Source organism: Camelus bactrianus, chromosome 20 (genome assembly GCF_048773025.1).
Source record: "Camelus bactrianus isolate YW-2024 breed Bactrian camel chromosome 20, ASM4877302v1, whole genome shotgun sequence".
Classification (NCBI taxonomy): domain Eukaryota; kingdom Metazoa; phylum Chordata; class Mammalia; order Artiodactyla; family Camelidae; genus Camelus; species Camelus bactrianus.
In genome coordinates, this window is record NC_133558.1 from 22,884,693 (window position 1) to 22,897,617 (window position 12,925).

Consider the following 12,925-nt stretch of genomic DNA (forward strand, 5'->3'; position numbering starts at 1 on the left):
CCTGGTTCTTCGCACGCGCTTAAGAACCACCGCTCCTCTTGGCCTAGGACGCAACTTTATTGAGGATGTGGGTACCGGGTCTTCGTCCCCCATCACCTACCCCCTCCTCCAAGCCTGCCCTAGCTCTTCTGAGCCCTTGTACGGTCCCAGAAGGGGTTAAAACAACACTGACTACAGCTCCTGGACAGGAAGTGACTGGGGAGCGGGGCGGGGGTGGTGTTGGTGAAGCGGCGCAGGCTAGCTCCGCGACCAGATGTGTGGTTCCTACTCCAGATGTTCTTCATCTCCATCCGACCTGCCGTCTGAGCTCCTCCCCTGCTTCGGCCTGTGCCAGGCTGGGCAGTGGATGGAGGTCACCCAGAGACAGTGAGGGGTCATTCCCACCCCCACCCCCGCGACAAGGGAGGAGTCTTCAGTGGGGGCTCTGGTGAAGGGACCCTGCAAGCCTCCACTGAATCCTTTCCCCCACCGTGCTAGGGGATGCTCGGGTCACTCGCAGGCCAGCTTCCCGTCGAAACTGGAGAGGGCGACGGCGAAGGCCTGCAAAGCGCACAGCGGGTAGCGGTAGTCTAGGGTGAAGGCGTCCTCCGCCACGCGGCCGAACTGCAGCACGATATAGTCGGCTATGGACACAGACGGGTGGGGGTGGCCCGAGACTTGAGTTCTCGTCCTGGCAGACAGTGCCCTCGGCATTGAGGAAAGACCCCCTTCCTTGCATTGGGGCCCCAATCCTTAATCACCATCTCAAGTTATTCACCCTCCATCCGTCACCCACCCAACAAGCTCCACCTACCTTCAGCTTTACCGGCCTTGACTATAAGCCCCTGAGGGCAGGGACCCTACCTTACCCTCTGCTGCCCAAGGCTATGCGTATGACCCGCTCGCACTCACTTATAGGAACCGGTCAAACTTCCTCAAGACTAGACTCCTTCCTTTCCAATGTCTCTGTTGTCTTCTAGCCCCATTCCTTCTTCTCACCCCCAGACCCCAAAGCCCGTCTTAGACCACCAGGCTCTATCTCTTAACTGGCCCCATGGTTAGCTTCCTCATCCAGTGGCCCCACTCATCGTGTATCCCATATCTGGCCCAGGTTCTCAGCCTCAAACCCAACACCTCCCCCAGCATCCATAGGGACAGGATGTTGCTAAAAATACGCCCAACCTCAGCAAACTAGGCTCCACCAGAAATGTGATCTGGAGAGTGGTTTTTCAAGGCCTCGGGACAGGTGACGCTGGGGGCACATCCCTAGGATGGAGTCGGGGGTGGGGAACTCGCTCAGTGTTAGCCAATCCTCGGAACGTGGAGAGTCCCTGGGAGATACCTTTCCATACCCAAACTTCTTCACCCTAGTGGGGACCTCACCCCCAGGCTTGTAACAGGGACATTTTTACTTAATTGTGTTCCAGGTACATCTTGTTTTCCTGCGTGTTTGGGGGCAGGCCTTTGACCTCACTGGAGAGGGGACAATAGGGTAGGCACTCAGAAAAGCTTGACTTACATTTTCTACTCCTAAATGCTTGTTAGGAGCTGGGGCACTGGAGTCAAGAGTACCTGGGTTCTACTCCCATCTCTACCTCTTACCAGCTGTATGTACAAGTTAACTTAACCTTTCTGTATCTCAGTTTTCTCATCTGCTAAATAGGGAAAATAATACTACTACTTTCCTCACAGGTTGTTGAAAGGATTTAATGATTCAGTATCTGTGAAGCCCTGAGAAGAGTGCTTGCTCCACAGAAAGCATTGTAAGTGTTTATGAAGTAAATTTTGTGGGCCAGTGTAACTGCCTGGAGTTGCTGAGAGACTTGGGTAAGGCGCTGCCCTCTCTGAGCCTCAGCATTCTCCTTGACCACATAGGGGTTGGGCTATCAGTGGTTTTTAAACTCCAGCCATGTAACTGTCCCTTTAACACTCTTACCCAGAATACCCCAGTCTCTATCCCAGGCAGGCTCTGGTCAATGCTAGAATGAGGGCCTGGAGCAATGAGCCTCAAGACACCTACTCAGAATATCTGAGGCTCTTGGGAGCACAGTGTTAATGCCCCCTCGTAGAGAGTGACCTTCCTGGAAGAGAATTGGTGGGGAAGACTTGAGTGAGGGTTGGGGTCCTGGAGGTGGTGAGAACAGCCTGGCTTGGGCCCTCAGATACTCACGGTCATCAGCATGGACAATCTGGAAGTTCTTGACTGAGGCCTGGGTGACTCGGCCTTGGAAGTTTAGGGTGTAGGAGCCACTGTCTTCATTCCAGATGGGGGGCTTGTTGTGTAACTCAATGAGGCTCTCCAGTGTCTTGTTCTGCCAGCGCACCAGCAGCCCGTCGCTGGCCTGGGGTGCCAGAGGGGCAGGGGTAATATTAGGGAGAGGACAGTTAGGGGTGGCTCAGATATCTCAGGACTGATGGGGGAGAGGGCCCCGGGACTTATGCATGCCCTTGTACATGGCAGCCTGGATGATGAAATGCATGCGGAGTATCCTTGAGCCCATGCTTGGTCTCTGTGGTGTGCTTATGGACAGGGCATACATCTGTGAGATTGTGTTTTGCTGTGGGGTGCCAAAGCGGAGGGTTGGAAACTGGAAAGTGGCATCTGACACACAGTAGGTACTCTGTGCCATTGGTACCCCAGAGGTCTTAGGCATAGCCATATGCATATGTTGGCACCGATTACAAGAATGAACCAGACAGTCTAGGAATTACAAGGAGCTCACAGTTGAGCTTGGAGAGATGTACAGGTAAAGAGTAGTAAGAAATAAAATGTCCTGGGAGAGTACCTGGAAGGAGGGAACAGGGTCTCTGTGATGGTGCTCTTGAGATATTTCTTTCCTCAATTTTTGTCTCCTGTTCATGTTCATGGCTTAGAGTGAGTCCACTCAAGAACATGTCCTCCAAGAACCCTTTCTGACCCCATGTCTGATTTAGATGTCTTAGTTCTGAGCTTGCATGAGACCGTGCCCTTCCCATTTCTCCCAATGCACTGCCGTGGACAGAATTAGATACTCTAACGCAGGCACAGTGTTTGATTAACGGTTCTGCGCCTTGGTTTCCCTCACCACAAGATGTTGTGAGGATTAAATAGTTAATGGTGCATAAAATGTTATTTAGATCAGTTCCTGGCACAGAGTTAATGCTCACTAAATGTCAGCTATTGTTTTGATGGTAACTGTTGTGTTGATTTTTGATCTTCAGTTTGTGCTTTTAGTAAGTGATTGTAGAATGAATGAACTGTGAGATGATGAAGAGCTATCTAAAGCAGCACTAGGTATTTCTTACCAAGCCCAAACACACACGGGAGGTGCTGCCTCTGGAGGATTTGTGCGTTTGTTCCAGGCATGGAAGGAGCAACTGGGGGACCCACAGGTTCCTAAAGACTGGAGTGTCCCATGGGTTGGCCAAGCTTCTGATTATGGCGTGACTTTCCAGCAGGGAAGGATGTGTGATTAGCTGATGGGGGTATTCTTTTTCATTGTAAATAAGTAAAGTGACATCGCTGTGAGTATGGGACATGCCAGTCATCATCTGTGAAATCCTGGGCTCACCCAACTTGCAGTGCTAAGGAGCAGAGCGTGGGACTGACATGCTGAAGGAGGCCACCCCTTTCCAGGCCACCCCTGCATCTTAACCTATCTATACCTCTCCCTCTTTCCCTCTCCCTCTCCCTCCCTTCCTCTGTCTCTCTCTCTCTCTCTCACACACACACACAAACAACTTTTGCTTTTTAAAATGTTAGTCAAATTATGTTACTCCTTTACTCAAAACCCTGCTATGGTTTCCTATTTCTTGGAGTAAAAACCAGCTATACAGGCTTGTCTGCCCCTCACTCTCACCTCTCTGACCTCATCTCCCTCCCTGCCACACTGGCCACTTGCTGTTTCTCAAACCCATCAGGCATTGTCCTGCCTGAGGGCCTTTGCACTGGCTCTTCCCCCTGCCTGAATGATCTTTTCCCAGATATCTGCAGACTTTCTTCTCACTTCATTCAAATTTCATCTTCTCAGTGAGGCCCACTCTAACCACTGTATTTTTATATCAAAACCTGTTCACACACCCACTTCTCATCTCCATCTCCCTTCCCTTGTGGGACTTCTTTTTTTCCACAGCACTTATCACCTTCTAACTTACTACACAATTTTCTTATTTATCACAGTTACTGTCTACTGTCTTTCTGCCTCCACTAGAATGCCAGCTTCACGAGGGCAGATCTTTGTTTTGTCCACCGATGTCTCCAGTTGCTTAGAATAATACTTGGCACTCAATATATGTGTGTTAAATGAATATATGAATGAATGATTTGTTGTAAACTGGAAGAAAAAACCTATTGTGCTTGTTTCAGTGAATTCAATGACAACCCCCCCCCCCCGAATTCATTCCACAAGTTGCCAGAATGAATTTGTGATAGGACGATGGGCATGACCCAGAGTGGGTCACCAGTGGATCACGTTGGGAGCAGGACCCTCAGGGAGAGGCGGGAGCAGGACCCTCAGGGAGAGGCGTAAGGGAGGTGCGGGGCTCACATTTCGGGGCCGGATGGGGACCCTCTCGTTTTCCGAATTCATGCCAGGAATGATGACCGTCATGCGCCGGGGACCTCGGAAGCCCAGCACGTTGGTTTCCTGGGAAGGAGATGCCCGTCAGGCCGGCCCCTGCAAGGGGAGGGGCCGGCCTCGGGGCACAGGTGGGGTTCTCACATAGATCACAGCTGCCAGCTCCTGCCGGAGGCTCCCCACATCAGTGCTGCCTCCGCGGTGCGGGTTCTGCCCATTGTCGAAGGCTGTAAAGCGGTTCCCCAGGAGGTTGGACCTGCAAGCAGGGTGGGGCAGGGGGGCGGGGCTGAGGGGATTCCACACCTCGCATCCCAGACCCTTCCTCACAGTCAAGCAGCTTTGAGAGCTGCCCACCTCAAGCGTGGGTGTGTCTTAGGACCAGAGCTATCTATGGCTCCTGCCCCTGGCTTCCCCCGTGAGGTCGTTTTAAAAGCTGGATCTAGGAGGGGACTGGCCAGCTTTCAAATCTCAGCTCCATCTCATACTAGCTGTGTGACCCCAGGCAAGTTACTTAAACTCTTAGCCACAACTTCCTCCATCTGTAAAATGGGCATGATAACAGTATTTACTTCATTTGATAAGAAGATTGAATAGATTTAATATTTGGAAGTTATTTAGAACTATGCCTGACACATAGGTAGGCCTTATATATTTGTTACACATAAATTAAAGAAATAAGGCCTGGCTTGAGGGTTCACTTTCCCCTCACCTCTCAGATTTGTGGTGAGGATTTGAAGAGATATATGGGGAGACATAGCACAGGGTAGGTGCTGAATATTTGTTCATTCATTCACTTAGTAAATATTTATTGAGTAGCTACTATGTTCAAGGTGTGGGAATTCACCCATGAACAATTCAGGTATAATCCCTGTCCCGTGGACCCTGTGCCTTAGTCCAAGTGATGTCCCTGGACCAGCAGTGTGGGCATCACCTGGGTGCTTGTTAGAAATGCAGAATCTTCCTCCCAGCCCAGACCCACTGAACCATTTTAACAAGATTCCCAAGTGAGCTGCACACATCCAAGTGTGAGAAGTCCAGGGCCAGGGGACGACTCCAGAGTGTCCGATATGGTGGCATTCTGCCAGGCACAGGGGGACAGAGGTGACTGGTCACAGCCCTCTTGCTTCCCTGAGCTACCCAGCCCCACCTCAGCTTCCCGATAAAATTCTCCCCTCCTCGGGACAGATTGGTAGGGTCACTGGAGATGAGGTAATTGGCTGTCTTGCTCCGTTTCCGTTTCCTGCCGGCCAAGAGGAACACCTGCAGAGACAGGCAGCCCGGTGGAAGAATGGGAAATGGAGATGGGGTGGAGGATGGAGGTGGGAGCCAGGAAAGAGAAGGCTTATTTGAAGGCCCTCCCTCAGCCTGGGTCCTGGCACCTCCACTCTGTCTTACTCACCTTCTTCTCCGTGTCCAGGTGCAGGAAGTAGGAGGGATACAGGCCCCGGTCCATGCCCTTCTTGTCCCGGGTCAGTCTGCAGCGTACTGTCCGGCCCTGGGGGGCAGGTCGAAGCACGAACTCCCGGGGCTCGTCCACTTCCACAGGTGGGGATGGGGCCCTCTCCTCCTTCTGGGTGGGGGCAGAGGGTGCATCAGCCTCAGAGCACCAGCTCCCCTGCCCTCAGCAGATTCCCCGTGCCAGGACGCAGGCAGGGCAGGCAGAACAACTCACCGCTTTCTGTTTGTGGAGAGAACAGAGGCAGCTGGAGCGCAGTGGGCCCCTCCCCTCCCCCAGCAGCTCCCCAGGCCATGATAGGAGGCTCTGGAGAGCTTTGTGCTTTATTACTATTTTGTTTAGTTTGTGGTTAAGAGTCCAGGCTCTGGAGCCAGACAGCCTGGGTTCAAATCCTGGTTCCACCACTAACTGTCTGTCATGTTTGTTAAGTTTTAACCACACTGTGACTCAGTTTTTTTCGTCTGAGAAGTATATAAGATGGATACCTGGGACAGACCTTACTTCGTTTATATATTTAAAAAAGACTCATATAAAGTCTACCAATGTGCCAGGCATTGTTCTAAGCACTTTCCAAATATTAACTCATCCCTCGTATCAATAGCTATTGGGGTAGTTACCCCATTTTACAGGTGAAGTCGCTGAGGCTCAGAGAGATTAAATAACTTGCCCAAGTTCACATAGCTAATAAGAGGTGAAGCTGAGCTTTGAATGATGCCCAGTGTCCTGTGAGATCCAGAGGCTTTAGAAAGACTTTCCATCATGTGGCAGGTCTCAGGGGTTGAACTGAGGTGAGACTGAAGGTATGGATTGCTGTGTTCTAAGCACATAGTTTTATTGAAGCATTAGCTATTACTCTTATTATAGTGGACAGTAAATACACAATGAATGTAGTAACCAACCTAGAAGATGGCCCCTGGTATTCCCTGCCTCCTGGTATTTACACCCTGTGTAGTCCCCTCCCACACTGTATCAGGGTTGGTCCAACAGAATATGGCAGAAGTGGTGGGTGGTCACTTCTAAGGTGCAGTCATAAAAGATCTTGGGGCTTCTGCTTGGCTCTATCTCTTAGGACAGTCTTGGGCTCTGGGGTAAGGTGGCTGCCATGTCATAAGGACACCCAAGCAGCCCTAAGGAGAGGCCTCCAGCCCACCATCATGACAGTGAATCATTTTAGAAGTGAAGCCTCCATTACCAGACAAGCTTTCAGGATGACCACAGCCCCAGCTGGTATCTTGACTGCAACTCCTGGGAGACCCTGAGCCAGAACTCCCCCTGCTAAGCCACCCCTAGACTTCTGACTCACAGGAATTAAGTGAATAAATGTTTGTTGTTTTAAGACATTAAATGTAGGGGTGGTTTGTTATATAGCAATACATAATCAGTACAATGAATGAATAAGCTCATTTTGCTCACGGAAAAACTCTTAATAATAACTATTAGGTTGCATTAGGCCCTAGGGGGGCCTGGCCCCGTGACCCCACCATTGCCCCTTCTGTTCTCACAAACCTAGTGCCCTTTGCCCTCATATTCTGATTCTAACCCCAACTTCCCAGCAGGGGAGAGAAGGAACTGCCACCTGGGTGTGTGTATTTGAGGATTAAATGCTATCTGGGGTTTAAGAGGCCCTCATGTGCTGTGTTTGCCTATTTATGCTGAGGGCAGGTTTGCACTGGGTGTCAGGCGAGGCTGGTGTTGGGAAGCAGGCCTTGAGCCTGCGGGTGAGTGGGCGTCTCTTCTCCACTCTAGGCTGCTCCAGAAGAAACTTGGGAAACCCAAGACTGGGTTTGGAATGTGATGTGAAGAAAACCAGAACTCACTGAAACATTTCTGCAGCAGTGAATTTCAATGGCCTGCTGCATTGAAGGCTATGCTACAGTTCTATTTCTCCTGGGAGATGACAAACTGGCCTGTCAGTTTATATATCAGTATCTGGCGATCTTGGCTAATGTGAATCAGTCCCCGAAGACCTGACCACTCCTGTACAAATGAATAAATCCGCAAAGGTAAGACCTTGGCCCTGTCCTCAGGGTGATCTCTCCATTCCGGGAAACCTGTTTCTCAGAGACTTTAATCACTTTCTCTCTCCAGTTGGACCTCTCTCTCCTGCTTAGTCCAGCTCGTGCATGTTGGTACCTGAGTCCTGTTGTGAGTGGGGGCAATATTCAAAATATTTAACAGTGTGTTCTGCCTATGGAGAATGCCCAATCAGAATGGACACTGGTAGGCCTGGAGGGGGGTCCTAGAGGTCCCTGATGGCCAGGGTTAGCCCTTTCGTTGCTGGAAGGTTGGGAGGTCCTGGATGGGAGAGCAGAAAGTACTCTGAGCAGGATCTCAGAGAAGCAGGGTGACAATATTTTAATAACTCAGGTACAGCTGGCTGTCAGTGTGCCCAAGGGTGTGTGCGCATATGCTGGGCTGCCTGTTCCCCACCTCCCTGGTACAGAAAATGTGCGTCTCTTCATGGAGGGCCATGGAGCATCTCTAGCTGTGTCTGATGGTTAGGCTGCAGGAGGAGGGCTCAGAGCAGATGACATAAAGCCCTCAGGTAGCTGGGTGACCCCATGACTATCTCTTCTGTTCTCACAAGCCTGTATGTCTTTGTCTTTGTATCCTGTCACCAGAGGGGGAACCAAGATTCCAACACCAAGTGACTCCACAGCCCCAGCCCATGAAGTTCCACACTCCAGTCCCCCAAGACCAGGCCCCTGCTGCTGCTCCCTGAAGGGGCCTCACCCTCTCCCCTCTGGGCTCCAACCTTTTTGCCTTTTCCTTTTGCTTTCCCCTTCTGATTGCTGTTCTTGGTCACCACAGCTGCTGCCTCTTCCTTCTTATCCTCTTCCTTGTTCCTTTCCTCCTCTGAGCCTTTGGGAGTGCCTGGGTGTAGAGGGGGGCAAGCCTGTTAACCCCTTACCCTGGTGGAGCACATCATGGTTTGCGAGGTGCTTCCAATACCCATGTCTCACATGGACCCTTCCCATAACCACAAGAAAGCAATCCTATATTACTGTTATCAGAGCCTCAGAGAGGCTAAGACAGCTGCCTGAGGCCACACAGCTATTAAAGTGGGGTTCAAGTTGGGGTCAGTTCCCCTCAAGTCTTCTAATTCCAGAACCCGTACTCCTTACCCTATGCTGCATTCCACCCCCCACCCCCTGTCCCCCTGCCACTGGATGTCACAGCACCAGAGGCCGCTGCCACTCACCTTTCTTTTTCAGAGCTTTCTCCTCTGGGCCATCCCCCCCAACCAAAAACATGGCTGCTGGCATCTTCTTACTCACTCTGGTCGGGCTTGCTGAGTGGTCCTTGTCAGCTTCCCTGGACCCTGCATGTGTGGATGTGAAGGGGTCACAACCCCCACCACACCCAGAGTCCCTTGTTCCTCTGCAGATCAGGCTTACCTTTCTTCTTTATCTTTCTTATCTTGGTTCCTTCCCCTGTTGGCACCTCCTTCTTCTTAATGCGCAGAGGTTTTGGTGGGGGGACAGGGCTTCCCAGGTCACCTGGAAATGCAGGGTGGGCATTAGACAAAGAAGAGCCACCTTCCAACCCATTCATTATTTCTTCAGTCCCCAGGGAGGCCCAGAGCACCTTCTGCATATCTTTTTAACCCTGAGTCCAGAAAGGGCTGGATGAACACAAGGAGTTTAATAAGTAATGAATGAATGAATGAATGAATGAATGAATGAATGCCAGACATTCTAACTGAACCTCGGAATCCCAGCTCCCACCTCAGCCACCCCACAAAACCTCTTCTGGCCAGTGCTACAGACAGTCCTCTCTCCCTCCCAGAGGCCTGAGGTCCTAGCTGCCTGTCGATATTTAGACCAGACCTCAGTACCAGTAGGATGAGGAGCCCCAGCCAGGGAGCCATCACAGCATTTATTCAGTGATGGATTTTTACTGTAATCACTTTGATACTTTTATAAAAATTATAACAATAATTCATACTGAGTTAAAAAAAAAACTAAAAAAATCACAAAGAACACTGAAATCCTCTACCTTTCCTGGCTCACAGAGCATCCTATGCAGGGGGCAGAGGGGATGGTTGAGGCAAGCACATACTGATCTGTGACTTGAAGGACCATGGGAGGGGAAGAAACCACCAAAGGGAAAAAACTCTTGTGCCCAGGCACTGGGTAGCTTTGGATGTCTCAACTCCTGTGTATCCATGAGACCCTGGGCCCCTCAGAGGCAGGACTTGTTTTATGTGTCTTTGTCCCCTCTGTACCCTCAACACCCACCCTTCAGATCCTGGGCCTTGGCCTTCCTCTCCTTGACGTCTGCAGAAGCCTTCTCTTTAGGGGGCTTCTTGGGAGGCAGATGGATTTTCTCTTTCTTTTCCTCCTCCCCCTCTTTGTCTTCATCTTCGAGGTCCTCCTCATCCTCCTCCTCATCCCCTGTAGGTAGAAACTCCTCATAATGGGGGCTAGGGTGGACCCCATTATCTGGGGAGCCCAGTTCTCCAGATTGCTGGGAGATGGTGAAGGAGGCCAGGGGTAGGAGGCTCCCCTTCTGGAACAGAAACGGGAGGAAGAAAGGAGTTTTGACACTTTCCTCAAAGAATGGGGTGACCCCAGAGTCTTCCTAGGCCTCCCAGTCAGGAGAGAGAGCTGGAGTTGGGGGATGCTGGGGGCTTGGCAATCCTGTTCTGGGAAAATGCCCTTCTCCACAGGTCCCTCATCGCTCTCTGGGACTCTCAGCTCCTCAACACACTCTCCAGGCATCTTTCAGTTTCCCCTTCTCTGCCCCTTCTGAGACACTTGTGCTGTTTCTCCCACTCTTTCTTCCTCTCCTTGTCTGTCTCTGTTTCTGACCTCCAGCCAGACCCATCTGAGCTACGTCTGGACCCTGACTGTAATTTAAGGCAAAACTCTTAATCTCCCTGGGTCTCGGTTTCCCCATCCGGGAAATGGGGGCAAGAACACGGGAATAAAGGTTTTTCTAGATCAAAGGCAAGGCCATAGACCCCGATGCTGTTTTTCTGAGTTTTCTGCCTCTCTCCGTCTGCTGTTCCCAACCTGCCCCTTCCCTCCTCCTCTCCAGTTGCCCTCTTACCGCCCTTTCCTCGGGCCCTCTCTTACCGTCCTCCGCGTCTGGGGCGCGGGCTACCAGGAAGGTCTCCCGGGGGTCGCGCTTCTTGGCCTCGGGGTCCCTGAGGAACTTGGTGTAGACCGTCTGCGGCGCCCGGGCCTCCGCGGGCTCCTGGACGGGCTCCTCCCGCGGCCTCCCCCTCCGCCCCGCTGAGCCGAGATGCGCAGGTCAGGAGGGACTCGACCCCTTCCTCCGTCGGCGCCCCACTCCTCCTCAGGCTCTTCACTCTAGGGGGCTCCCCTGGACTCTGTTTCCCCACCTTGGACAAACCCTCCCGGCTTTCATGCATCCCTCCACTGCCTCTACCCTCAGCTGAATCCCAGCCCCGCTTCCCCGCTCCCACCCCTTCACTTCCTCCTACCCCCCACCCCCACCACGGGGAGAGCTCCTGGACTCAGCGACAGACACCTCGGGTCCTTCCCTTCCGTGACCCTCACCCTGGGGGGCACCCCGGGGCTCGGCCCCCCTCCTGCCTCCAGGTCTCCGGGGCTTGGATCCCGTGGGGCAGGGGGACTCAGGGGCCTCTGTCCTCTTCTTCCTCAACTTCTGTCGCTGCGGAGTGGGGGTCAAAGAGGGAGAAGCAGGAAAGGGGGGCTCTGAGGGCTGCCCAGCACCCTCTAATCCTTTGAGCCGCCAGGAATAACCGCAGATTATCGTGAGGGGAACTGCGTCCCTTCTTGGGGTGAGGAAGGATGACCCCTCCTGTGCATTATGGCCACTTCTAATGCCCAAAAGCCCAAATTCCTCCCCTGGACACCCCGTGCCCCCAACATCCCTTTCCTGCTAAAAACAAACACCACCAAAACCCCAAACCAAAACCCTTCAGGGAAGCAACAACACCCAGACGCTGCTGAGGGGGATACACCCCACTCCCAGATCCCCTACTCTGCGTGGGTTTACAGTCGGGGCTCTTTCTGCCTCCTTTCCAAGCAGGGGTGACATACCTGCTTGGTGCTCTGCTGCACCGGGCTCCGGTCTTCCTCCTCATGCCCGCTGAGGATAGCAAAGGAATCAATCTGTCCCCCTCCCCTTTTCCTGTCCCTCCCCAACCCTTCCATCTGGGCCTCCCAGGATTCAGGTAGGCGAGGTGGGGGCCTTCCAGACCTGTCCGAGGCCCACACCTCTCGGAGGGTGTCGTCCTGCAGTGGCATGGTACCTTTGCCTATCCACACCCCGTCTCCAGCCACCCTGCAGCCCTGGAAGCTTCCAGGCCCGCCCCAGCTAATCCTGGCTTGGCTCAACTTCGCCCCCACCTCTCGCTGGCTCAAGACAGTGGCAGCACTGTGGTGTGGGAGGTGCCCATGCCCAGAACCCACCCCCCTGCCTAGCCCACTGAAGGAAGAGGCTAGACTCCCAAGTTCTCAGATCCTTAGCAGGCTGAAAGATGGCATCACTGTACCAGGTACCCCTGCAGTCCACCAAGCTGAGCTTTGGGTTAAAGATGCTGATTTGTAATTTGCTGGTGGTAAATGGGGCATGGGAAGAAAACATGAGATCAGATCCTGATCCTGTATTTATTTTCCTTTTTTATAAAAAAAATAAGAACTAGGATTTGCTAGTATTTATTATATATATATTTTTTGGAGGGGAAGGTAATTAGGTTTTAATATTTGTTATATATGGATTGGCAGATATGTGTATATACTTTATAAAGGAATATGCCTATATTATGGATGTACACTTAACTTTTTTTTTTTTTAGTGATTTTTTTACATGCTTTTTAAAAAAATTTAGAGACAAGGGATATAATGTTGTGTGATTAATATTATGGGGAAGGTTTGGTTAAGTTCTAAGGAAGTCCAGAGGAGGGGCCCTTAGGGGTCCTCAAGGCTTCCTGAAACCT

General features: G+C 51.8%; 1 protein-coding gene across 1 annotated transcript; it reads right to left on the reverse strand.

Annotated features, from left to right (window-relative positions):
* Positions 1-74: 74 nt before the first annotated feature.
* Positions 75-12,233, reverse strand: TULP1 (TUB like protein 1). Its single transcript, XM_074349067.1, has 14 exons — positions 12,027-12,233; positions 11,556-11,862; positions 11,073-11,231; positions 10,233-10,388; positions 9,390-9,491; positions 9,194-9,313; positions 8,747-8,865; positions 6,208-6,213; positions 5,935-6,105; positions 5,683-5,795; positions 4,680-4,791; positions 4,506-4,604; positions 2,150-2,321; positions 75-623 (listed from the first exon to the last, which is right to left on the reverse strand). The coding sequence occupies exons 1-14, from the start codon at positions 12,231-12,233 to the stop codon at positions 490-492; spliced, it is 1,977 nt and encodes a 658-aa protein (XP_074205168.1). The 3' UTR covers positions 75-489.
* Between the last annotated feature and the right edge of the window lie 692 nt (positions 12,234-12,925).